Source organism: Zalophus californianus, chromosome 7, assembly GCF_009762305.2.
Source record: "Zalophus californianus isolate mZalCal1 chromosome 7, mZalCal1.pri.v2, whole genome shotgun sequence".
Lineage (NCBI taxonomy): Eukaryota > Metazoa > Chordata > Mammalia > Carnivora > Otariidae > Zalophus > Zalophus californianus.
Window position 1 is genome coordinate 70,086,091 of NC_045601.1, and position 26,676 is coordinate 70,112,766.

The following is a 26,676-nucleotide window of genomic DNA, read 5'->3' on the forward strand; positions in this document are numbered from 1 at the left end:
GTACATGCAGGGGGCCATAAAGGTCACATTGATCCTTGTGTTGGGGTCAGTCATGTGGGGTCTTGCTGGCTCAGGGTGGTCCTTATTGCTTCAGGGGGTAGTTTTGGTTCCCATCTGGGGAAGCTTTGCTCGCTGGGTCTCTCGCCTGAGTTAAGAAATAAGCTGGAAAGAACTTAATCACTTAGAAAGTACAGAGAGGTCAAAACGGAGGTAGAGTTGAAGTCCTCATTCACTCTCCAACTTTTAAATAACATTAACTCTTTTTTGAAGGCTGATACTAAAATCTGAAATAAATTTCTTTGGAAGAGTATTGTCTTGGCTTGGTTTGATGGTTCACAAACTGTGTTCCCTGGGACCCAGTGGGTGTTCTGGGGGTGCTTCAGGAACTACTCCAGGAGTGGGAGATGGGAGAATAGGAATGAGTAGAGGGCATGGGAACAAGGCAATGGACCCAGCCAGAATGGGGGGACAGTGAGGAAGGAAGAGAAGCTCACCCTTCCTCTTTTCCCAACAACTTTTTCAACCTGCTTTTGGATAAACCAACCAGCCCAACAAAGACTACTTAACCTACTATGAGCAAGTGCCCAGTCTTTTAATCCTTCCAAGAACCCCATGAAGTAGGGTTCACAGAGGAGATAAAAGGGGGAAAGACGGCAAGATACAGGGCCAGGACAGGAACAAGACTTCTGCCCCCACGTCCTCTCACTTTTCATGGTTCCCCGCAGGAAAGCTGTGGGGTCCGAGACACAAAGGCCCCCAGGGAAGCCTCAGTCTTCTCCCATCAGCACTGCTCGGATCCATCCAGAAGGTACCCGGCTTCCTGGTAGCCCAGGTGGAACGAGGTTAGAGGTGGGAGGGAGAGGCAGGCACCAACCGCCCATAGAACTTTGGGTTTCTGAACTGACTTCAGATTTGCCCAAACTATTGGAAGAAGCGCCCAGCCCTGGGGCCTGGTCTTCTGGCTTCCAGCCTTCCTCCCCTTCTCCCTGTCCCCAGTACCTGCCCTCTTCCTTAAGAGAGCACCACTGCTCCACCTTTGGTAGGAAGCTGGCAGTTACCAGCACGATAGCCCCCTTTCTCCCCTGATGCCGGCTCTGCCATTGTAGGGCCAGAGAGTGGAACGTGGCCACAACCTTTTTTCATCCCTCCTGTGAGCAGAAAGAGTGCGTGTGGGTGAAAGCTGAAGCAGAGGATGGAATCACACATGTAATAAGCCCTAGAATGTAAGCTCCACGGGACAGGGATTTCCATCTGTATTCTTAACTGCTGTGTTTCAGGGCATATAACAGTGCTTGGCACATGGTCGATGCTCAGAAAATATTTATGGAAGGAAGGAATGAATAACTACTCTTTGTTAAGTACCCATTATGTGCCAGATACCGTGCCGGGTGCTTTACTTATACCATGTCATTTCCTGTTAGCTACTGAAATGTCTTATTCATGTTCCGTATGGGGGCAGGAGTCTGGAGATTCAGCGAACGCATTTTGGGAGCTGTGTGACATTGAGCAATGTACTTAATCTCTCTGAGCTTTCGTTTCTCCACCTGGGGGAAAAAAAAAGAAGATGGTAATTCTGGCCTCTTTGGGTGGATTTGAGGAGTAAGTTAATGGGTCTAAGGTACTCAGCCTAGGGCCCCCCAGAAACAAACAATGTAGACAAGGAGAGGAGCAGGAAAGGGCATGAGGAGGGGGGAGGTGAAGAAGGCAAAGGAGAGGAAGGAAGAAAACATTGAAAATCACCCTACAACCCAAACTATCCCTTCCAACTCTAACTGCAATCATTTCTAAAACAACAAAAATTTTAATATTGACCTGATCTCAGAGTATATAAAATTCTTCGCAAGAGAACCCAGTTTGCATTTTACCCAGACATTTTCATCACAAGGACAGATGAAAACTTTGTCATGGACCAGTCGGTGCTCTTGGGGACCACCTTTCTAAGAGGGGGACTTGTTCTTCATTTTGCAGAGGTGAGAACAGACCCAGGGAGGTTGAGTAACTTGCATAATGGCAGACAGCTAGTTTTTAGAGGAAAAGTGCTTACCCAGACACTCTCTTCTGCCAGTTATAAAGTTCAAATTAGTTAATATTCATCAAATGACATGAATTTGTGACAGCATGTGACCTGAGTTAAGACATCTCCTTTCAGCCAGAGATTCCAACCTCTCAGCCCTCTGACCCATGGGACACGTATGAATGCCCAGACTATGGTACTTCATGTATTTTCTCTGAATTTGGAATGATAAGGTGGGTCACCTCTCAGGATTCTTCACTTGATCATGCTTTCCACTGAGTTTCCTAGAGCATAGCTCTGGCCTCAGGAAAACTCCTTTGAAAAAAACTGCTTGATGTTGGGACGCCTGGGTGGCTCAGTCGATTAAGCATCTGCCTTTTGCTCGGGTCATGATCCCAGGTCCTGGGATCGAGCCCCACATTGAGCCCCATATCGGGCTCCTTGCTCAGTAGGGAGCCTGCTTCTTCCTCTGCCTGCTGCTCTCCCTGCTTGGGCTCTCTCTCTCTCTCTCTCTATTTGACAAATAAATCAAATAAAATCTTTAAAAAAATTGCTTGATGTCATTAAATACTATCCAGGTTTACACATCTGCTTTTAGCAAGACCCTCTGGCCCTTGACCTCATGGTCCAAGATGGTGGTAGGAATCCTAGCAGTCATTTCTGCAACTGAAGAAGCAGGATGCTTAAGGGGAGGTAGAAGGAAAAATGGAGCATCCTTTCAAGGAAAGCTATCTTTCAGTGAAAGTTCCAGGAGGCTGTCACACACTTCCCCATTGGCTAGAACTTGGTCCCATGGCCACATCTAGCTGCAAAGAATGCTGGGAGGGGCGCCTGGGTGGCTCAGTTGTTAAGGGTCTGCATTTGGCTCAGGTCATGATCCCAGGGTCCTGGGATCGAGCCCCGCATCAGGCTCCCTGCTCCGCGGGAAGCCTGTTTCTCCCTCCCACCCCCCCTGCTTGCGTTCCCTCTCTCACTGTGTCTCTCTCTGTCAAATAAATAAATAAAATCTTAAAAAACAAAAGAATGCTGGGAAATGTATTTACTCTGAATAGGCATATACCTAGCTAAAAACAGGGAATTCTGGAAGAAAAGGAAAAACATATACTGTAGGAAATAGTTCCTGCCATACCACCCAAGAACACAGCCACTTGCTTCCATGAAGCTCCAGCTGAAAAGAGGAAGGTCATAAGTAAGGACAAAATGTTCAGCGATTGCCCCCCTCTCTCCCTCCCCCTCACCCAGATACCTCTTGTTACTATCTCAAGTGTGAAGCAGGGCAGAGATACATGGGACTTCCTAAAGCATCGTGTTAATGACAGAAGCTTCTGTTACTACTGAGCTCAGAGACTTGGAATGTTTCTATGCCCAGAAATAGGACCTGGGTACTGAGTCCCTGCCATCATTTATTTTGAAAGAGGGCAGGAGTTTTCCTTTCCCTCAGCTCTGCCAATTTTAGGGACAAGCAAATGGGGTCAGCAAATCCAAGGTAATTCTCTTTGGGAAAGACTGTGAAGGCTTCAATCCCCTGCTCCCACCCACTGCCCCCACCCCTGTTTATGTGCCTTCTCTCTCCAGAGGCTGCGCTGGGCTGTTCTCCTCACACTCTAAGGGGGCCTTGATTACTAGGGGCAGGAGAGCAAAACAAGCCTCTGAGGTGATTCTCAGTCTGGGGTTGTTTTCCCAGGAATAATGAAGGGTTTGCCCTGAGTCACCCCTACCCTCTCAGTTAACTGTAGTACATTGTTTGGAGATCTCCTGCTGGTGTAAAGGATGTAAAGGGGACACAGAGGAGAGCTTCTTCTGAGTTAGAATAGCTTTAGACATTGAATCCATAAACAAATATGACATACGTGTATTAAAAATAAGAATAATGCCAGAGTGAGGTGAGTAGCGGGAGCTTATTGTTCAGGAGGCTCGTTCTTAGTAAAAGAAACAAGACTACATTTAAAAATAACATACTGTGAATAACAATGTGTTTGTTCATGGGTTAGTAATCTGGACCATTTGCGTGCCTGTGATTCAAGTTACTGCCTATCTTGAGGTCATAATGTCCAAAAACAAAGGCATCTTTCCTTTTCTACAATACTCTTCTGTTCTTGTCTCCTTCGTGTTAATCATAGTCCACGTGGATATGGGCATCTAAATGGTTGGCATGGCTAGTCATATCTGTATTTCTGGAAAAGCTACCTTTTATTTATTTATTTATTTTTGTTTGTTTAATTTTTATTTTAATTCAAAAAGCCACCTTTTAATAAACCATTTATTATTGGATAACCGTATAAACTACTTACAGCCCACAGCTTTTATTGAGGTATGCTTTACATGCAGTGAAATGTATAGATCTTAATGATGAGAACAGTTCAGTGAGTTTTAACAGGCATGTATACCCAGTAACCTGCCTTCCTATCAAGAGACGGAGCATTTCGGACACCTCACAAAATTCTCTAATGCCTTATTTCCAGTCAGTCCCTCATGTCCACCTCCCCACAACCTCACAGCCAGTGTTCTGGATTCTATCACCGTTAGATTTGTTTTGTCAGTTCTAAAACTTTGTATAAATGGAATCATAAGGCATGTAGTCTTTTGGGTCTGGCTTTTTTCACTCAGCGGACATTTTTGAGATTCCTTCATGGTGTTGCAAGTATCTATAGCTCAATCCTATTTGCTGCTGAGTAGTATCCCATGGTATGAATAAACCGTGATTTCGTGATCCATTCTCCTTCATTTTCAGTTCACTTCATTTTCAGTTTGGATAAGTAAAGCTTTTTATAATAGTTATAATAAATAATTTAAATAAATATAAATAATAAATGTAAAACTTATAAATAAAGGAGCTGACAGGTATGTGTGAGTATGTGCCTGACTTATCACAGAAACATGTGCACCAAAGATACTCAACTAAAGCTCAGAGTTGGCAAAGCTGCAACCAGAACTATGCCTTGCGTAAATCCTGGGGTGAGTGAGGAATTGTGGAAGGTGGTGGGACAAAGCAAAACATTATCAACTCATGAACTTAAAAAAAAGTTGTTATTTGGGGCGCCTGAGTAGCTCAGTTGGTTAAGCATCTGCCCCTGCTCAGGTCAGGATCCCAGTGTTCTGGGATCGAGCCCCGAGTCGGGCTCCCTGCTCAACGGGGAGCCTGCTTCTCCCCTCCCTCTGCTCCCATGCTCCTGCTCTCTTGCTTGTTCTCTCTCTATCTCAAATAAATAAATAAAATCTTAAAAAAAAAAGTTGTTACCTACCAGTTGCCATCAAATGAAGAAAGTAGGCTTGGTTTTAAAATGCATATTTACAATTTAGAGACGAGTTACTCCTGATGGGCTATTAATTGCTCCATTTTACAGTGGAGAAAATTCTTGGACTCTTAATTTTCTTATTTGTAAAATGGAGATACTAGTTCCTAACTTGCAGGGTGGCCGTATTTTTTTTTTTTTTGAGAAGCAAATGAGAGAATGATCTAAATGCCTATCAAAGTTATCTGTCAGCTTAAAGCTCCGTGTAAGTGCAAAGTGGTAGTGTTTGTGACAAATTCACACAGGCTTCCCTTGAAAGACTAGAGTGGAATATTTCACATGTGTCATGCATTTTTTTGTTTATTAACACATTTACCTTCCTAAGAATAAATATTATTTTTATCATTCCCATTTTTACAGATGAAGAGCTTGAGGCCCAGAGGCCACACAGGTTTAAACGGCATAAGTGGGATTTTAATCCATGGAACCGGCTCGAATCTGAGCTGTTACTATTGTGCCATCTGCCTTTCTAAAAAGATGTCATCATACCTCCTCCCAACAGCTCACTTTACAATAATTGTCTTCATCCACAGCCTTTATTTCCTTGTGGGAGGGTTGCTATATTCAGATTTGTTGGCCTGCTGTCTACAAGATACAAGAGAAGGAAGCTGCAAGCTTGCCTAAAATCTCAGTGATTTCCCATTTTGGTCTTCCTGGAGGTTTGCAGTGAGATTGCCAGGTCAGCCATGCTCTCAGCAAATACTCTGTATTTATGAGACAATCAGAACCACCCACAGGATAGAACAGATCCTAGGAGCTCCTACTTGAGGCCATCTTTCCCATGACGCACAGTTTGGTGTCCAGCTGAGGTGGGAAACACTGTAGCACTGAATGCTAAGAAGGAAACATCCCCATATCCAAGGCCATTTGGTCATTTACTGGAATGTCTCTGTTCTCACCTGGACATTTGGGCTTGCTTCTCTTGGACCACTCTTGCACCTTCGGTTGTACCCCCTTTTGTCTGAGCTGTGGATAACTGAGTTGAAAGGCACCTTGCATGACTGGGTGGGGATGCGGGGGTGGGCAGCATAGCATTTCTTTTTTCTTTTAAAATTACTAGGGACCACTCTTTAAAAAGGGGGGGCGCCTAGGTGGCTCAGTCTGAAGAGCATGCGACTCTTGATCTCAAGGTCATGAGTTTGAGCCCTGTGTTGGGTGTCTAGAGATTACTTAAATGAATGAATAAATAAAAACTTTAAAAATAAAATAAATAAATAAATAAAATACAATAAAATTACTGGGAACCACTAATTAATACCTTCAAATTGATCTGAAAGTGAAGTTCAGTTTTTAAGCAAAATAAGCATGGTTGTCTAAAATATTACATGTCTCGAACACTGAGGTTTCAGAGAGAGTGAGCTGTGGAACTTCTAAAGTTGGGTGAAACTTAACTCGGCAACTGCTGAGACGGAATATTCAACTCTGGAAGAACCAGCTGAGAAAACCACCTGTGTTGCTTTCTTTAGCTTTTTCTACAGAAGCAGGAGTTGTGGCCTCCAAAACCACATCACCAGGGATTGGCTGGCTGTATCTTCAGCATTGACTAAAGCAGGAAATTACCAGATGTATCTAAATGGAGCTAAAGAACCTCCTACAACTTTGTAACCACTTGGGAAACATGACCCAAACCAAATTACCCACCTGCACCTGTTTTCTGTTCATAAAGTACATTAACTTGGAGAGCACCAACACCCCCTCTGGCTGGGATAGTCATGGTTCTAGGAGGTGCCTAACAGTCAGGGCCTGCAATCCTCTACAAGCCTGTCATTATGTTCATGTTGGAGCTGTCCTGGAGGTTCTCCTGGTGGGATAGCAGGGTACAGAGCAAGATTCCGGGTGATTTCAGGAACCCCTAACACGGGGCGCCTGGGTGGCTCAGTCGGTTAAGCGTCTGCCTTCGGCTCAGGTCATGGTCCCAGGGTCCTGGGATTGAGTCCTGCATCGGGCTCCCTGCTCAGTGAGGAGCCTGCTTCTCCTTCTCCCTCTCCCCTCTCTGCCTGCTGCTCCCCCTGCTTCTGCATGCGCTCTCTCTCTGCCAAATAAATAAATAAAATCTTTAAAAAAAAAAAGAAGCCCCTAAAAAAAGCCCAACCCTGACAGTCAGAGGGCAGAAAGTGGATACAAATCTACAAAAAGCTTTCATTTCACTGACTTTTAAGGATCCCCAGTGTTTTCTCTCTCCTTAAAGCAAAGAACCAAGTCCTTTGAAAAAGTGAATACATGGTGAGGGTAGCTATTTTGTTTTTATTTTTCCCCAGATTCAAAGAGAGTAGAATTTTTGTTAGCTTATTTTAAGGAATTATATGCAACCAAAGTTAATCTGTGAATCAAGACAGTCCCATGCTAAAAAGAGTCAAACAGTCATACATTAATTTGCACAACTATTATGTCCTTTTCTGCTGCTGAGTTCAGCTAAAGCCTGTTGTTTATTTTACAGTAAGATTAAATTGCATTCTTTCTTTTCTTCAAGAGTTGAACAGCTCCAAATGTGGCTTCTCATTAAAAAAATTCATTCTTACTGGGGCCAAAAAGCCTTCTTTCATTCAAATGAATCATTTCCCCTAATTAGCGGGGAATAATCTGGAACTAATGAACTAAAAGATCTAAGGTGTCTTCAAAATGCCTTGGGCAACATGTTAGATAAGAAGACTGTGTGATAAATAAAATCATTTGCACACCAGCCATTTCAGGAAGGGGGTGGAGTTGGAGTCAATGGAAAAGCACAGGCCCTGGGATCAAAAGCCGAAGTTTTCCTGTTTATTAACCACATGTCCTGCGGAAAATAACTGAATGTCTCGGAGCCTCAGCTTCCTCATCCATGAAGTAGATGTAGTAATCTGCTGTGCCTACTTACAGGGCTGGTTCTTGGGGCCAAATGGAACCACGGCTGTAAAAATGTTTCGTAAATGCCACAGGACCATTCAGTTGCAAACTGGAGTTACTCCGCAGCTGGGTTGCTTCGGGGATGATGAAAGAACTCCTTGTGTTTTGCATTCAGCCCTCAGACCACATAATGCTACTGAGGGGACCCCACATCACCACCCCTCTCTCTCATCCTAAGCACACCCCAGGAAGGGCTCCAAACGGTCACTGTGGCTTTAGGCATAGACTGATCTCACAGCATTTCCTTTTTTCTCCACGATGACTCCTCTGGAGCTGGGATGAGCATATCAAACTCCATCAACAAGAAATTAGGGGACTTTTTGCGAAGTTATACTTGAACCTAGAAGCCTGTGTGTTTCAGTTAAAGACAGGCTTGGAAAGGATAAAAAGTTGCCTTAACAATTTGATCATAATTCCAGCAGAGGGAGACAGGGCTGCACTGACCCCCCACAGGACCAGCGGTGTAATTCACAGGTTTACATCACCAACAGCCCGTCTTCCTTCTTTCCTTTCTAATTGGAGGACTGTAGTTATCATTTTAATATCTCTGGGTGGAGGAAATATATGGCTAAAGGCCCTTATGAATTCAGCTGCACTTCCAAAACACTTCCAAAATGGGTTTGCATTTTATTGATCCCAGGAGCCACTAGGACAACAGTGGCAAAGGTGGGTCGTACGTTCAGCCTACAGAGGCTTCGCACCTGTGGTGGGCACCCCTGGAGGCTGAGCCCGCTGTCATGCTGTTTTCTTCCTTCCTGAATCACAGCCCGTTTTGTTCAAGCACCTGCCCCTTCCCTGTCCAGAAGGGGATCCTGACTCGTCTAACAGATCACATTTTCCTCTGATGAAGGTAACTGATCTAAGGGTGGACTTACGACCTTATGTGGTGGACCCAGTCAAACGGTAGGGAAGGGCTTATCTTCCATACTCCGGGAAGAGGTTGTCTCTCTTTCTCTTCCATTGGATATGAGTGAGGAAATGTGTTGCTGTTGGCAGCCATATGCAACCACAGGGAAGAAAATAGAAGAAATATAAAAGAATGAGGGAAGGAAAGAACCTGAGTTATTGTTGTTGCTGTTCTTTAAGAACCTGAGTTTTTGATGATACCACTAAATCAAATAACCCTGCAGCCTGGGTTTCTTGTTATTGTGAGATAATGCATTTCTTTTCAAGCCTGCTTGAGTCAAGCCTCTATTTTTTGCAGATACGGTACCTGTATATATAGATTGATGGACTCCCTTTGCTTTCCCCGAGGGCACCCAGTGGTCTTCAGTCCACTGGGTGGGCTGAAATAGTGATTGAGAGCCACTACTTTTGTTTGTTTGTTTGTTTGTTTTTCTTTAGAATTCCAGTATAGTTAATACTAGTTTCAGGTGCACAATAGAGTGACTCAACACTTCTATATATTATTGAGTGTTCATCATGATAAGTGCACTCTTTAATCCCCTTCACTTATTTCACCCATCCCTCACCCTCTTCCCTCTGATAACCATCAGTTTGTTCTCTATAGTTAAAAGTCTGTTTCTTGAAGAGCCACTATTTTTTTTAAGATTTTATTTATTTATTTGAGAGAGAGAGAGCACAAGCAGGGGGAGTGGTAGGCAGAGGGAGAAGCAGCCTCCCCACTGAGCAGGGAGCCTGATGAGGGGTTCGATCTCAGGTTCCTGAGATCATGACCTGAGCCGAAGGCAGATGCTTAACCGACTGAGCCACCCGGGCGCCCTGTCCTTTGACTACTTTTTATTTTAAACTATCTATTGGTTTTCCATGGGTCACTTATTGAGGAGATTGTTGCAAATTATTTCTGCGATATTATTCTTTCCATTGACATAGCACTTTACAGATCCTTATTATTTATTGCCAGTCCTAGATGGATCTATAACTTAGAGGGATTATTCCAAATGAGAGATTGCAGTACAACAAGTCAAAAAAATATCCAAAGTTACCCAAGATGTCCATTACTGTGCTGAAAATACTCTATATGTTGTAAGTCCTCCTCTCATTACTAGTTCTCACTGGATGGAGGGAAAAATTCAAGTCATCTAAAATAACAAACCATGGTAGTTTTTAAAAAACAGGAATCTTTAGTGCTGCCTTCCTTCATTCTCCTTTTCAAGGGTGGGGGATTATATATGTGTTTTTCTTACTGCCCTTTGTTGCTGGTTTATGTTCATAACCTCAAATCAATTTAAACTAAAAAAATCACATTTTAAAGACCCACTTGTGGCTCCTATTGGAAAGAACTTGCCAAAGCAGGAAGTAGGGCTTGCCTCCTAGGAAGGAGACCAAACACCCAACGTCCCAAAGATTTTGGCCAAGTGTTTGAGGGATTGTTCAGAGAATCACCAGGTAATTTGGCTAAGCATTCATGAAACATTTATTATTTTACCATAATTATAAGAAATAAAGAATCAAAAAGGAATGTAATTTTTCAACCAACAGTGTACAGTCTTGTGCTGGGTGCTGGTGTGATAAAAAGAAATAAGATACAGTTGATGACATTTTATACTGTCCTTAGAAAAGGAAGGTTAACAGTGTATGTGAAACAAGTAGCCAACCATTTTAGGCAGCAGATAATTAGATGCTAAAGTTTGCATTACAGACTAAATGCTATCAGCACAAAAAAAAGAGAGCTCAAGATGAGCTATTGCGGTTTTGAGAGGTTATTTTATAAAAAAGATGAGCTACACAGAGTGGTTTGGATTTGGATGAACTTTCAAGGTGAGAAAATTGGGGCAATTATGGTATTGTGTTTAAAAAATTAAATCAATGCTAATCAAAAATAATTTTCATTTCAAACGTTGTTGAACGTTTTCCTAAAAGGTGTCACTACATGAGCATCTGAAATTGTTTTCTATTTTTTGGAAGACTTCAAAATTAAACTTAGAAAACAATGTCAATGTATTTATGTACTTTGTTCTTTAGGAAACAAGAGCACTGGGCATTGAATAGGTTCCTTATTCATTCACTAAATATTTATTGAGCACCTACTGTGAGCCAGTGAGGATTCTAAGTGATGAGCAAAAGAGATATGCCTCACAGATGACTGAAATCTTGTTCAGAGTAGTTAGAAAAGAAGGAAGAGACACAAAATCTAATTAGGTAGGGTGGTTGGGGGCCTTCTCCGAAAAGGCAAATTTCAGTTAAGATTTAAAGAATGAAAAGAGCCAGCCAACCCTGCCAAGAGGGCAGCAGAGGTCCACGCAGTCCCTGAGGTGAGTTTGAGGTGTCCATGTGTATCAGCCAGGGTTCTCGAGAAACAGAATCTATAGGATACAGATCTATGCTTCTATGTATCTATGTATTTATCTATCTATCTCCTGCTTTATTATTTCAAGGAATTGGCTTATGTGATTGTTGGAGCAGGAAGCGCAGAATTTATAGGGCAGGCTGGTAAGCTGGAACTCTCAGGAAGGAGATGATGTTGTAGTCTCAAGGCAGAATGTCTTCTTCTGGGAAACTTCAGGTTTACTCTTTAAGTTCTTTGATATGATTGGATTAGGCCCACCCACATTATCAAAGGTAATCTCCTTTACTTAAAGTCAACTGATAGTAGATGTGAAAACACATCTACAGAATGCCTTCCCAGCAAGACCTAGATTAATGTGTGATTAAATAACTGGGTAGTAATGGCCTTGCAAGAAGACACATGAAACATCATAGCGGGAAACTGTCACATCTAACACAATGTCTGGAGTCTGATGAGATGAGGGAAGGTAACCTGATAAACTTGGGGATCTGGGACAGGAGTATCAAAGGCCAGGATACAGAGTTTAGCTTTTATTCAAGTGCATCAGGAAACCATAGAAGGAAAGTGATTCTAAAGTTTATATGGAAAGGCAAAAGATCCTGAATAGCCATTAAAATATTGAAGAAGAACAAAGTTAGAGGACTGATACTACCCAACTTCAAGATCTACTTTACAGCTGTAAATAATCATGACAGTGTGATATTTGTGAAAGAGTAGACAGTAGATCGATGGAACAGAATAGAGAGACCAGAAATAGACCCATACAATATAGTCATCTAACTTCTGACAAAGGAGCAAAGACCGTTTGATGGGAGAAAGGATAGTCTTTTCAACAGATGGTGCTGGAACAGCTGTATATCCACGTGCACACACAGACACAGACACACACACACACACAAAGAGAGAGAGAATAAAGAAAAGAAAAAGTGAATCTAGACGAAGACATTTACTCAAGCAACAAATATTTATTGATTTCTACCAAGTGTCCAGGCACCAAGCTTGAAAGGATTCTCATGATGACAAAATATGTGTGGATAAAATTCAGACTCTATCAAAGGATTATATTCTGATGGTCTCTTGATCCTTGGCACTGTAGTTGTGGCTGGAACAGTTGTGGAACTCTTGGCTGGGTTTGTTCAGACCCAAAGATTTAGACAGTGGAAAGCTCAATCCAGCTGAGGCTTCTTATTAATCTAGATATCCCATCAATCATAAAAATTGTAAAATAGATGGTGGGCAGTCTCCAAATAGCCTCTTGTCACCACCATATTAAATAATTAAGTAATTTAAGTGGTTTCGGTGTGACATCAGCACAGCTGGTTTATGGATTAGTAATTCAACAGGAAAATGACACATTACATTACAAATGGGCTTAAAAAGACCTAGAGATCAGGGAATCACACTGAACTAAAATAGCAGATGCAGAACAGGGGTGATGTCTGTCAATGCCTGCTGTAAATACCACAGCCTTCTTGGCATGCCTGATATTAATGGTCTGATGGACATTTTGTCCCCTCTTTTTTTTGTTCGGGTGCTCTGACTGATCTGGAGTGGTTAGCTCCAGAGGTGAAGGGGCAAAGGCGAAAAGAGCCCAACAAAGTGGGTTTATAGGAATAAAAGTAGGGATTCAAGTCACTGCTACCTGACTCCTGGGATGGAGAGAATAACTAGAGTCTGGCAGACTGCTGATTGTTCCCCCCCAATGTATTCTCCTGCTTTTACATAATGAAGGAGTTTTAGCTAGGTATAAGGTGACTCATCAAGAAACTGCCTGTCTCAGACTCCTCATAGTTGGGAAATGGCCTACTTCTTGCCAGGAAATGTGAATAGAAGTGATGAGTTCAGCTCTTGTATCACTTTCTTAAAAGGAACTTGCTTGCCTTTTGTTTCTTCTCTTTGCCTATCCCCATGACCTGTGTAGCCCAACTTTAACCATGCATATAAGGACTGTACCCTAAGACGGGGCAATAAGATGGAACATTGTATGCAGCAGACTTCCCCATCAACCTGGACTGCTCACCTCTAAACTGTTATATGAGAAAGGAACAATATTCTATCTTACTGTTGGTCTTTGAGTGTCTCAATTATACAACAGTTTAAATTGTAGGTTGAGCAGTACAGGTGAGTAAATAAGTACCTGCATCAGGAACTGAAAAATGACTCTTCTGGTCAATGTTTCATCCAATTCATTTTCTTTGCTTTCTATTATCCCTAATTCCCTAGCTGGCAAGTTTCAGCCCCATGCAGGAAACCACATTTAGGCACTGTGTTCAGAGCCAGAGCAAAACTGATGTGACAGAATATTCTAGAGTGAGTTACTTGAAAATAAATTGATGAAGGGCGCCTGGGTGGCTCAGTTGGTTTAAGCGACTGCCTTCGGCTCAGGTCATGATCCTGGAGTCCCTGGATCGAGTCCCGCATCGGGCTCCCTGCTCAGCAGGGAGTCTGCTTCTCCCTCTGACCCTCCCCCCATCTCATGTGCTTTCTCTCTCATTCTCTCTGTCTCTCAAATAAATAAATAAAATCTTTAAAAAAAAAGAAAATAAATTGATGAAGACCTAGGGCCATTGTCTTGGAGCTGCCAGGAGTGTGGTGTCTAAAGTTGACCTTCTTGGTCAGTGAGTGTTGGGTTTATTCTGAGGGCTGGAAGCAAGGGGACTCTTGAAGAGCCTAGAAGTGGCAATGAGAAAGCAAGCTAGCCTCAACTACTACCTGGTCCTTTCTCCACTGAAGGAATACTACCCTGGAGGTCCTGCATTGGTGTAGAGAAGGCCATGATGAGTGAGGAATTAAAAAAAAAGAAGTTAGAGGGGCACCTGGGTGGCTCAGTTGGTTGAGTGTCTGACTCTTGATCTCGGCTCAGGTCATGATCTTAGGATCGTGAGATTGAGCCCCACATCGGGCTCCTCGCTCAGCAGGGAGTCTGCTTGAGTTTCTCTCATTCCCTCTGCCTCTCCACCACCCACCCCCCTCCCCCGCCCCGCCGCTGCATGCACACTCTCTCTTTCTCAAATAAATAAGTAAATCTAAAAAAAAAAAAAAAAAGGAAGAAGTTAGAAGAGAGGAGAAACTGGTGTGCTGAATAAAGGAAAAGGAGGATTTGGGCAAGAACAGTGGGTTTTTTTTAATTTAATTTTTTTTTTAGATTTTATTTATTTGAGAGAGAGAATGAGATAGAGAGAGCATGAGAGGGGGGAGGGTCAGAGGGAGAAGCAGACTCCCTGCTGAGCAGGGAGCCCGATGCGGGACTCGATCCTGAGACTCCAGCATCATGACCTGAGCCGAAGGCAGTTGCCCAACCAACTGAGCCTCCCAGGTACCCAAGAACAGTGGTTTTTAAAGTTGGTCTGGAAATACCATACTTGAATAAGTCAGTCTGTGTCCTCATAAGCTTTGGATCTTGATTTCTAACTCTTCTGCCTTCCTGAATCCGTATGCTAGCCCCAACTGGTTCTCTCAAGCCACATGTCATCTCTACAAAGCCCTCCTATGTTTTTATCTTGCAAAAATGGCATGGATATTCTCCTTAGTAGAGTTACATGATGTTAATGGGGCGGGGGGGGACATTTAGTAAGAGCACTTATAAGTCGGGAAGTTGCAAAGTGCACATGGCTTTCTGAGCCCTCATGACCCACCCCACACCCCCCTGAGAAGGGTACTTGGGCTGGGTATGATTGCCACGGCCAAATGCAGAAAGGGCTCCAAGACAGGGCCCCTTCCTATAGGGTTATGCCATTGGAGTTTCCTGGTGGGACAAGTGCCTTGTTGGGAAGGCTGGGCATCTAGCATCAGCCTGTCCTTGCTTTGAGCTAACTCAGACTAGTTGAGCTGGGTCTCTGCTAAACTACTGAGAGAAGGTAGGAAATGCGTTATTTTAGGCCATCTGGATTTGCTCTCTTGGTTATGTGCAGGGCCCTCCAAGCGAGAAAGAAATGCATTTTCCAATATTCCAACATGAGCCTCAAAGAGCCATTTAATGGCCCCCTCAATGCCTTCTTGGCTTAGAGATTTTTGTGTACTCAGCCCCAGGGTCTTTCCAAACCTTTGCCACTTTGATTCTTCAGGTCAGCAAGTCACTATCAATTGAGTATCTAATCAATTGGCTTGCGTTGACTTCTGGAGACATCACATATTTTGTCTTTATTTCTATATGTTGCATTCTTTTCATCATCTGTTTATTGACTGCTGTTAAAGGATAATTTATATAAGAAGATCTAATCATAACTCTCATCTAACTATAAAAATGAACCCATGTCAAAGTTTTTATTAACTCATTAATTAGCAAGAGGACTAGTAAGATGTTACAAGTAGTTCATATGAGGATTTGATTTACAGAGATTTATATTCTGTACTGAACAAAAAGAATAGTTTGCATAGCTATGGACAGAAAAGATATATTACTATCAGCTTTCTACATGTTGATGTCTACTTGTACAAAGTAGTAAAATAGCCTGGTCAAAGACAATGAAAGGCCACATCCCTAGAGGATGAGATAATCCCTGGAGGGTCCACTGGACAAGGCTTAGCATTCTATTGCAAGGACACCCAATAATCTCTTTTGTCCATTTCAGTATCTGACAGTTTCTCCTGGCAGACTTCCCTCCCCCTTGTGATCATACATAATTTAAAGATTATTCTTGGTCATCAAAAAAAGCTGGTCTCATTAGGTTTGGCTGACTACTTAGATAGGTGCATCAAAATTATTGATTGATCAGAGAGGCTTCCTTTCAGCCTGCTTTGAGAAATCTAGAGTCATACAGTATTGAATGGTCCCAAATTAACTTCTGTCTGTAAGTGTTCATAAGGAATCTTAGACTAGACTTTGAAAAGCACATCTTATGTGTTGTCCCAAGCTACTCACCCGACTTTAGCTGCAGTACCTTTACATCTGGGCAAATTCCTCTCGTCTTGAGGTTTCAAAAAAATATCCCAAAGGCTTGCCTTTGAAGTGACCTTCCTTATTACCTATCACGCTGGACCTTATAAACTCATTCAGGTCAATTTTCCCGGGAGGACTTTGTAAGCATTGACTCCATAATTATAGCCAAACTTTGTACTTTATTCTTTTAAAAAAAATTTTATGATCTTATTTTTAAGTAATCTCTACACCCAACGTGGGGCTCATATTTACAAACCCTAGATCGAGAGTTGCATGCTCTATCTCCTGAGCCAGCCAGGGACCCCCAAACTTTGTTCTTTAAAAGGGCTTGTCACATCTATTCAACTGAGCATCGTTCTCAACTATAATATTCCAGGCACTGCATTGATCACCTAATGGAGTCTTCCAATTATGTCTTGGCAAAAAGGAGGACAGATTCTTACTGAACATATGTAAGCAATTATATTGAAAAGTAAAGAGACTAAGTAAGTTTCTGAATTCTGAGGAGGGTAATTAATTATGTCATTGAAAACCATAGATCATTTTTAAATGTTTCATTTTAGTTTACAACAGTAGAATTTACAAAATTATTGTGAATTACATATAGCATAAGAAGAAAAAGGAGGGGCACCTGGGTGTCTCAGATGGTTAAGCGACTGCCTTCGGCTCAGGTCATGATCCCAGGTTCCTGGGATCGAGCCCAGCATCAGGCTCCCTGCTCAGCAGGAAGCCTGCTTCTCCCTCTCCCACTCCCCTTGCTTGTGTTCCCTCTCTCGCTGTGTATCTCTCTGTCAAATAAATAAATAAAATCTTTAAAACAAAACAAAAACAACAACTATGACCTTTAAAAAAAAAGAAGAAAAAGGAAAAGCTTCCTTACACATCCAATAAATAGGACATTAAAACAAGTCAACAGTATTCCAAAGAACCTCAATAAAATTTCCTGCACCAATTTGTTCAATCTTATGTAATTAATTCTCATTCTGATGAATGTTGGGTTAGCAGTTTCATGAAACTGCTTTTCAACTATAAAGAGTCCTGGAAATCCTGACTAAGTTCCACTGATAATGCCCTGAAAGTTATAAAGTTCTCTAAGCCATGTCTGCTGAGATTTGAAGAGTCAGTGGTTTGAAAGACCTTGTACTATCTTCTTCCACAAGGTTCTGGGAGTGCCCTTCTTGGTTGAAGACACAAACTCTGGCCTATAGATTATAGCAGTCTTTGAATAAGCATCAAAGAAAAAGATAAACTATCTACGGTGTTTAAAAAATTCAACCGAGTAAATTCTGAAGATCTTACTGGCTTAATTCAACGATTCACCAGTCAGGCAACATCTAATCTAGCAGATAGAAAGGAGCTCTGAGGAGCTATATAAAATGAAAGATTTGTATAAGCAGAAGGGATGGGACAAGGAAGTTACACTAGACGAAAAAGTAGACTGGTTACTGCAAGGTTACTTTCCTTTAGGGGATGGCAGGGGTCTATCAGGTAGATTACTAACTAATGCTAATTAGGTGACTTCTGATTGACTGGTTTAAGATTCCATTTCTGGGGGGGCTGAAACTACGTCTTGTTTTGGTGACATGGAGCTGAGCATAAGTGACTCCATTTTGGGCCCATTCTTTCAACAATAGATAGCATAGACTTAACGGCTGTTGCTAATTTATTACTGATATTTTTTAAATGTGAAATGTCTGATAAATTTCATAATACAAATAATACAGCTGACAAGGAAATTTGGTTCTTTCTGTTCAAAACAAAGACAAAAAATCCTCTTCCCCACTAGACCTCCCAATCTCAGCCATATAGTCAACCTGCCCAGGTAGGAAGCCCTGAGCTTCTGTGGATTCAGCATAGAAGGGAGTGGGGGCAGGGAGCTGTGCAAATCCAGCCCTCAGCTAAAGCAAATAATAATGGCTGGAAGCTTAAAATAGATCCAGGGAGGAGCTCATTAACTTGGCACGGGAAGCAGTTCAGTACCTCTGGCATTTCTCATTTTGGAAATTGCTTTGGTCCGTTTTCCTTCTATTCATTGGACCAGAAAATACAGACCTTTACCAATACATTCACCACAGACGATGATGAACTAATTTAGACCAGCCGAAATAATTGTTCGACAGGAACAGAGGACTTCAACCTCAGTTCAGAAAATCCCTGCCATCTGACGTAGGAGGATTTATAGGTTTAGTGGAAATTGCTTTCTCCTGCTCTCCAGATTACATACTGTGGGTTGATTTTTTTTTTTTTTTTTTTTTTGGCATGAGTAAACATCCTTGGAATAAGGAACAGACCAATAATGTCTTAGGAGAGAAAAAGAACATCCTTTTCCTTTTTGATATTTCTTGAGAGAACCACTCACACTTGGAAACCCATGTTGGCTGTCCAGAATATGAAAGTTGGCGTCTTCCTTTTGTGGTGGGGATGGGTTTGGGCCACTGAAAGCAGAGTGCACTGGCGAGGAAGAGAAGTACAAGAGATGTCTAAGAAAGGCAGGTGAGTGGACTTCTGGGGATAAAGCTTAAGGTATTGCTCCGGAGGCATTTCCAGCATATCATGTTTTATGTGTATGCCTTTCCGCACCTTTTCCCTTGGTTCTCCTGCTCCTTCTCTTTTAGGAAGTTAGAATTACGTTGTTGTCTTTTAATGATGCTAGATCTGATACAGTGCTATCATTGTATATTCCTAAATCTCTTATGAATTGTCCTAGGCGAAAGATAGACTCTGGAAAAAAATAAAAATTTTTATTTTTAACAAAGCACCTTGTTTTAAAAAATTAAGGGCAATTATTTGATGTCCACATCCTAGGTTGGGACAAATCTGCAAATTCTCAAATAGCCAATGGGGTCTCTGATTAGTGAGAATGATTTTGTTAGTTCTAATTATTTCTGCTAGATTTGTGGGTCCCTTACAATGTCAATGAGGCAGCTTTCTTCAAGCTGTATGGCCAGACAGATCATTAGATTGTCCCCTCCTAGTAAGCGCAGGCCAGCTGCTTGCCCGTTGCCCACGGTGTGTGCCGCCCTGGCCGTGCCAGTGTCCGAGGTGGCAGCTGGGGCACAGGCGGACGGCCCCTCGGCACCTGGACTCACTCAGGCGGCTCTGAGCGCAGCACCGGTCATTAACTGATGGCAGTCACAGCCTCACTCCTACTTGCCCCACGTTCATCAGTGAAACAGAGGAAACCTGATCCAGCTCTCTCTCTTTACTGACGAGGAGAGACAGTAAGGGCATTCCTGACTCTCAGTTCTTTATCAGTGTTAAAGATCCAAATTAAGGTCCAAATTAAGCTTCAGGTCTCGTTATCTCTGGATGTAAATATGAACAGATGTCAGAAATATCCAGTAGTGCGAACGAAAATGCAGCTTTTTGCAGATCGGGGCTAGTGACAAGGCTGGGGGTCTGACTCTTCAGTGTCCCCCTCCTGGGTTTTGAGGGGCCTCCACACATGGGCTCCCAGACAGCCCAGTGACGGCTCACAGCACTCGTTCTAGGATGTTTTAACAACATCACAAAACCAGGAGCTGAGATATCTGGGGATCGTGGGAAGTCCTGGGCACGGAGAGAGACTGCCATGTATGAACCACATGCCCTGGTTCTGTCAGAGTCAGAAGTTGCTTGGGCAAACAGGGGAATTTGTACAGCCATAGAGATTATCTGAACCAAATGTGCTCATGAGGATTAAAAGCAACCACAGCGACAAACCCTATTGGTTGTCATCAGAAACTTCTCAGCCTCTCCCCTAAACTGGAGTTGAATTGGCGACCTATTGGTGAATACCAATGATGAAGAGCAGTCCCAGAGAATGAAACAGATTTTCTTTAAAAACATCATTTGGGGCACTTGAGTGGGGCGGTCGGTTAAGCATCTGACTCTTGGTTTTGGCTCAGGTCGTGATCTCAGGGTCATGGGATCAGCCCGGGGGAATCGATCTCCATGTTGGGCTCCACACTCAGAGAGGAGTCTGCTTAAAGATTCTCTCCCTCTCCCTCTGCCCCTCCCCCCAGCTCTCTCTCTCAAATAAATAAATAAGTAAATCTTAAAAAAATTAAATTAAAAAATTACTTAAAAGTACTTTCATTTTTTTATTATGAAAGTCATATATGACTATTATTTAACATTTTTAAAAATGGGAAAAATGTTTTAAAAACACTAAAAACATCCCCAAACCCAGAAATTTATGGGTGTTAACATTGTTAACGTTGTTGTGTATTCTTCCACTCCTTTTTTTTCTAAGCACATACTAAGTATTAACTAGTTTGGGATTATTCTATACATATAGTTATATTTGTAGCTTTAATTTATTTAATATGATTTTGTCTGCATGTTTACTTATTTATAGTCTACATAATTATCATCTGAATGGCTGCATTATAATGCATAATAATGCATAATTTACCACCATTTAAGCAGTTTCCTCTGTATTATGGACATTTAGTTGCTTCCTTTGTTATAAATGTTACACAAGAATATCTTTGTGCATGAGAATAGTTGTCTAGGTACAGGATTTTCTTTTTTTAAATAAGCTTTACGCCCAACGTGGGGCTTGAACTCACAACCCTGAGGTCAAGAGTTACATGCTCTACTAATGGAGCCATCCAGGCACCCCTACATATGTGATTTCTTAATTAGGATAGACTCCTGGAAGTGTACTGGGTCAAATGGCACAAGAACTTTAAAGCTCCATATATATTTTGCTAAATGGCTTTCCATAATGGTGGACCCAACTTATACTTCCACCAGCCAGGTTACGTTTTATTTTTATGTAGCCTACATTTTTAAAGGGCTCACTTAATTTCATCCAGATCCTCAACTCATAAACTGCGGGTAATTTGTATCCAGGCTTCTCTTCATAGTTTCTACTAATGAAATGCAAAGCAAGGTGAACACATGCACATGACAGGGTGAGGAAAGTGAGGTACCTACGGTGCAGAATCTAAGGAGGCACTTGCCTCCTTAGGTTTTGTTCCCCACTTGCCTCACTCCAGTCTCCACCCCGGCAAATAACTCAAGTATTGTTTCCCAAGATCTCCATAGGAGGCACATCCAAATTCTCCTCACAAATCATGCTACTGGTAAATATCAGCATGCCAGGGCATTGGGCAATGTTTCTAGAATGGATCAGTAGTTATTGTCTCTCCCTCCTCCCTGGAAGAATGGAAGCATAACCTGTCTACACCACAGGCCTGGGGACCAAGCCCCGCTCCAGCTCTGGGAGGGCAAACTGATCTACCAGAAGCCCAAGTACTGTTCTCATACTTGCTTTGGCATGCTAGAGAATTCCAGTTTATTCTGAAGGTAAAGTGGGTCTGAATAGCTTCAGCTGATTTCTATTTTGGAGGGATCACACTGGTGGCAGTAGGGTAGAAGGATGGGACAGTGCTAGAGGGGAGACAGAGAAAGTCATCCGGATCTATGCCTTATCCCAGGTGAGAGACAGTGAAAGCCTGAGGTAGGATATCCGTGGAAAGAATAGGGCTGGGGGAGATGGATCTAAGAGCTTTAAGAAGATAGAATTGGCAGAATTCGATCGGGTGGAAGCCTAGCAGGCATTTGGATTGTGTGACCTCGTAGAAGGTGGTGCCAGGGAAGGCACAGCCGGATGAGGAGCAGATTTGGGGGGAAAGAAGCATTCATTATGAACACGTGGACCAGGATGTGCTTTCACAAGATGCTAAGAGATAGCTGTCCAGTCAGAGGCTTATAGGTGTGCAGCTCAGGAGGGAAATCGGGCTTGGAGATGTGGATTTAATCGGAGTCCTCATAAGTGGTGGTGGATGAGGTGGCCCAAAGACGGCCTGTCCACGTGAAAGAAGAACAGGATCAAGGACAGAACCTTAGGGAAGAGCAACATTTGAGGAGAGGATGGAAGAAGAAGCCTTCCTTGGTGAAGGACGCTGGAAAAGAAAGACCAGAGAAATAGGTGTATGACTGGAATAGAGAGGTGTCAAAGATGCCAAGAGAGTCATTTATTCAAAAGTTGTCAAACGCTTGTTAGAGGGCCGGCACCACACCCGGCAGTGGGTACTTCATCAATGACTAAATCAAATACAGGTCGTGCTCTCAAGAGGCTTACAGACCAGAGAGGCATTCCAGCAAAGTGTCAAGGGTTTCCAGAGGGAGGGAGTGAATAATAGGGTCAGATTACACAAAGGTACAGGGGCTAAGAGCCACTGAGGACCTCAGAGAAGAGAAGAGTGGCAGTGGGTTGAAGAGCGGGGAGGAGATGGGGTGAGTATAGGTAACTCATACGAGAAACTCAGCTGTGAACGGAAAGGCAGTGACCGGTGAGGGTGAGAGAGAGCTGGGCAAGAGCTCTCAGGCCGGCAGAGACCCAGCGGTTCACAGGTTAAAGGGGGAAGGCGGGAGAAAGGCGATGATGATGATGATGATGATGATGCGTGAGACACTTGCTGTCAAACCCCTGTCCTGACAAAGCACGCACCGTTGGATTGTGGACTGGGTCTCCGGCTGCCCTAAGGGTCTTGGAAGCTGATTCTCTCCTAAGTGAGTAAGTCATGTTCTCGCCTCATCTTGTTCCTTCATTCTCCAGATGGTTTGCTTGAACTTTTGACCCTCTTCTTTGGGATGCTGGTTCTTGTCCAGTTATGACCTGCCGCTCAACCTGACGGTTTCCCGAGGCCTGTACTTGGGCTGCTCCCCATGCTCCTGACACCCTTCCCTTTCCTCTTTCTCCTGCTCCTTTTTTTTTGCTGCTCCAGTGCTTGCCAGAGACATCACCTTCTCTGAGGAGCCTTCCTTGGCCCCCCGCCACCCCTGCCTCTCAGTCTCAACTGGGCAACTTACTTCTGAGGCTCCACAGCCCCAATCCATCCCATCTCAGAGGACCAATGTCTCAGCATTAGCGCTCACGCCTCACCTGCCGCAGCTTCTAGACTATGAGCTCCTTGAGGGCTGTTATTAGTCTGTTTGGGATGCCATAACAAATCACCACTGACTGGGTGGCTTAAGCAACAGACAGTGATTCTCTCACAGGTCTGGAGGCTAGAAGTCCACGATCAAGGTGCTGGCAAATTTGGTTTCTGGTGAAGTCTCTCTTCCTGACTTGTAGACAGCCCCCTTCTTGCTGTGCCCTCACATGACCTTTCCTAGGTGCTTGCCGAGAGGGATGGAGGGGGCATCTCTGGTGTCTCTTCCTCTTCTGGTAAGGACACCAGTCTTATTGGATCAGAGCCCCATTCTTAGGATCTCATTTAACCTTAATTACCTCCTTAACAACTGATCACCAAAAACAGTCTCACTGGGAGTTAGGGCTTTAACATATGAATCAGGGGGGCACAGTCCAGTCCATAACAGGGGCTCAACTTGTACCTTTGTCTTTGTCACCCCAAGTTCAAGTACAATATCTGATACATGGCAGATACTCAAGAAATGTTAAGCATAAATAAATGAGTGAGTCCTAACTGTTGCTATTCCTGTACTTCATTCATCCAACAAATATGGCTTCACGACATGATTTTCCAGGCACTGTGCCCAGGGCTTGGGAGACAATGGGGAGCCCTTAAGATACTGACAGTTTAGTGGGGGTGACAGACATTCATCAAATAATTTTTACAGAATGTCAGAATTGCAAGGACCTTAGAAATCCCTTCATTTAAAGATGAGACTCAAAGGCCCCAAAATATACAATACTTATGCCAAGGTCATGCAACCTCCCCTCAGAATTCCACACCTCTCATTTCTTCATGTCCAGGGCCCACCCCTCACCATCACAAAGGGAAAACAGGACATTATATTGATGGGTGTGAGATTCAGGTTGAACCACATGAAAATGTTTTTCTAGGTCAAAACCAGTTGAATGTCAGCCATTTTATGTGGTTCAAACATTTTCTTGCTTAATCCTTACAGCAGTCTTATAAAGTTAGCATCATTTCCCCATTTTATAGAAAGCTGAGGCACAGGAAGCTCAAGTAACCTGCCCAAGGTTTACGGCTAGTTTGGGGCCACCCTGAGAATCACACTGAAGTCTGACTTGTGCCAAATGTGAGACCCTCCCCATACTGTAAGCTGCCTCCTTGAGAAAACCTAACTTCAAATAAGTGATTGTGACTTGTGATTACTGTGACATCAGGTCTCCCTGTAGGTTTTTACTACCCACTCTTCTGGGCCTGGTCCTGTTCCATTTCCAGGTGAGAGGGCAGGAGGTGGGGGAAGGTAGAGAAGTTCATTCAGTAACTTCACTTACCAAAATATGTTGCGGGCTGTCTCCTTGACAAACATACTCTTTGTTTGCTTGTTTTTTTGGTTTTGGTTTTTTAACAGCTGGTGTATTTAGTTAGTGATGGGAGCTCAAAAGACATTTACTGAGAGTCTAAAGTGTTCAAAGGCACATAGGCATATAGTGAATAGAATATGATCAGTAAACCAAGGTTACTCATAAAGGGGGTTGCATTGGAATTAGAGACAGATTTCTACATGTGAGAAAATAGTGTATAGAAAATAGTTAAAGAGCTATAATAAATGAGAAAAATACAAAGTGAGAATTCTGATAAAGAGAATAGGTGGGAAAAAAATCAGAGCTTTAAATTAAAAGAAAGCAATCCAGTGTCTTCAAATGGGAAGGCACAGGGAATTTACGTTGGGGCATATGTACAAGATAAAAGACATGATCTAGGCTGAGATTTTACCTGAGAAGTAAGGGGACAAACATGCTCTTGCTGTGCCTATTTGCCTCCACCAAGGGTGATAGCATCCTAGGTCTTTGTGCTACGGACCCAACCAGGTTGGTGGGAACAGGGCTCAGTCGTGGTGGCAAGAAGAAAGCTTGATCAAATGAGCCTGAGATAGGACTTGGAGATAAGATCAGAAGCCACATTAAAGTTGGACTGGTCCCACCCACACCACACACATCTTTTCATTCCAGGCAGCTCGGGTGTCCCACAGGTGCACTGACATCTGGTGTCAAGGAGTGTTCACACTCTGTGTTAATCAGGGTTCTACAGAGAAACAGAACCACTAGGATGCATGTAATATGTATCTATCTATCTGTAAATGCGGTATTACATAGATACATTGTGTGACACAGATGTAGTGTAATATACATGTATGGAGAGAGAGGAGGGAAGAAGATTTATTATTCAGCAACAGGAGTTGAGGCTGTGGCTCAAGTCTGAAGGCAGTCTGGTGGCAGAATTCCCTCTTCCTCAGAGGATCTCAGCTTTTTCTCTTAAGGCCTTCAACTGATTGGAGGAGACCCACCCACACCATGAAGAGCAATCTGCTTTGCTTAAAGTCTACTGATGTAAATGGTTTTTTGTGTGTGTTTTTTTAAGATTTTATTTATTTATCTGACAGAGAGAGACACAGCGAGAGAGGGGACACAAGCAGGGGCAGAGGGCGAGGGAGAACCGGACTCCCCGCTGAGCAAGGAGCCTGATGTGGGACTCGATCCTAGGACCCTGGGATCATGACCTGAGCCGAAGGCAGATACTTAATGACTGAGCCACCCAGGTGCCCTACTGATGTGAATGTTAATCACATCCTTAAAAACACCTCACTTCGGGGCACATGGGTGGCTTGGGGGTTAAGCATCCGACTCTTGATTTTGGCTCTGGTCATGATCTCAGTGTCGTGAGATTGAGCCCACATTGGGCTCCATGTTGGGCATGGAGCCTGCTTAAGATTCTCCCTCTCTCTCTCCCTATGCCCCTCCCCCTGCTGCTCCCTCTCTCTCTCAATAAAAGCAAAAACAAACGAACAAACAAAACAAAACAAAAAAACCCTCGCAGCAACATCTTGTTTAAACAGGCTGGTGTTTAACCAAAAACTGGGTACCATGGCCTAGTGAAGTTGACACATAAAATTACCCATTACATACCCATTACATACAAACCAAACCCAGCGCTGTGGTTTGAAAAGCAGATTATTGGTTACTTATTCAAAAATCCAACTTAGTAAGAAATCAAAAGAAATGAACTATTTACACCCAAGGGAAAATACAGAATACTTATTCACTATGTGGAAAAATGCACAACCTCTATAGCAATTCAATAAATATAATATAAGTATAATATAAATAACATTATGGTAACATCCTTATTAGATAAATAAAAATTAAATGCACACATGTGCATACACTCACTCACACACACCCTGTGCTGGTGGGTCTGGAGGAAACCAAAACCATATTTGTGGGGCTCTGCCAGTGGACTGACCCTTCCCACACCGCCATCCACCCATAGGGCCAGAGCTATAAGGTACCTCTAGTACCTTAGGGGTGATGCCTTCTGTAATCCACTTGAAAGGTCTCCAAGCTCCCCTGCAGCCCAACCCCTTATTTCACAGCAGAGTAATTAGAAACAGACAGAAAGCAGAAATGTGTTGGGGTGCCTGGATGGCT

The 26,676-nt window shown here is 43.0% G+C and overlaps 1 protein-coding gene across 1 annotated transcript in view; it reads left to right on the plus strand.

Annotated features, from left to right (window-relative positions):
• The first annotated feature begins 18,357 nt into the window (after positions 1 to 18,357).
• GABRR1 (gamma-aminobutyric acid type A receptor subunit rho1) overlaps positions 18,358 to 26,676 on the plus strand; it is a 32,393-nt gene continuing 24,074 nt past the window's right edge. Inside the window, exon 1 of the mRNA XM_027603019.2 lies at positions 18,358 to 18,812. Within this exon, the coding sequence (XP_027458820.1) occupies positions 18,691 to 18,812 (122 nt within the window). The 5' untranslated portion in view covers positions 18,358 to 18,690. The remainder of the gene's footprint in view (positions 18,813 to 26,676) is intronic.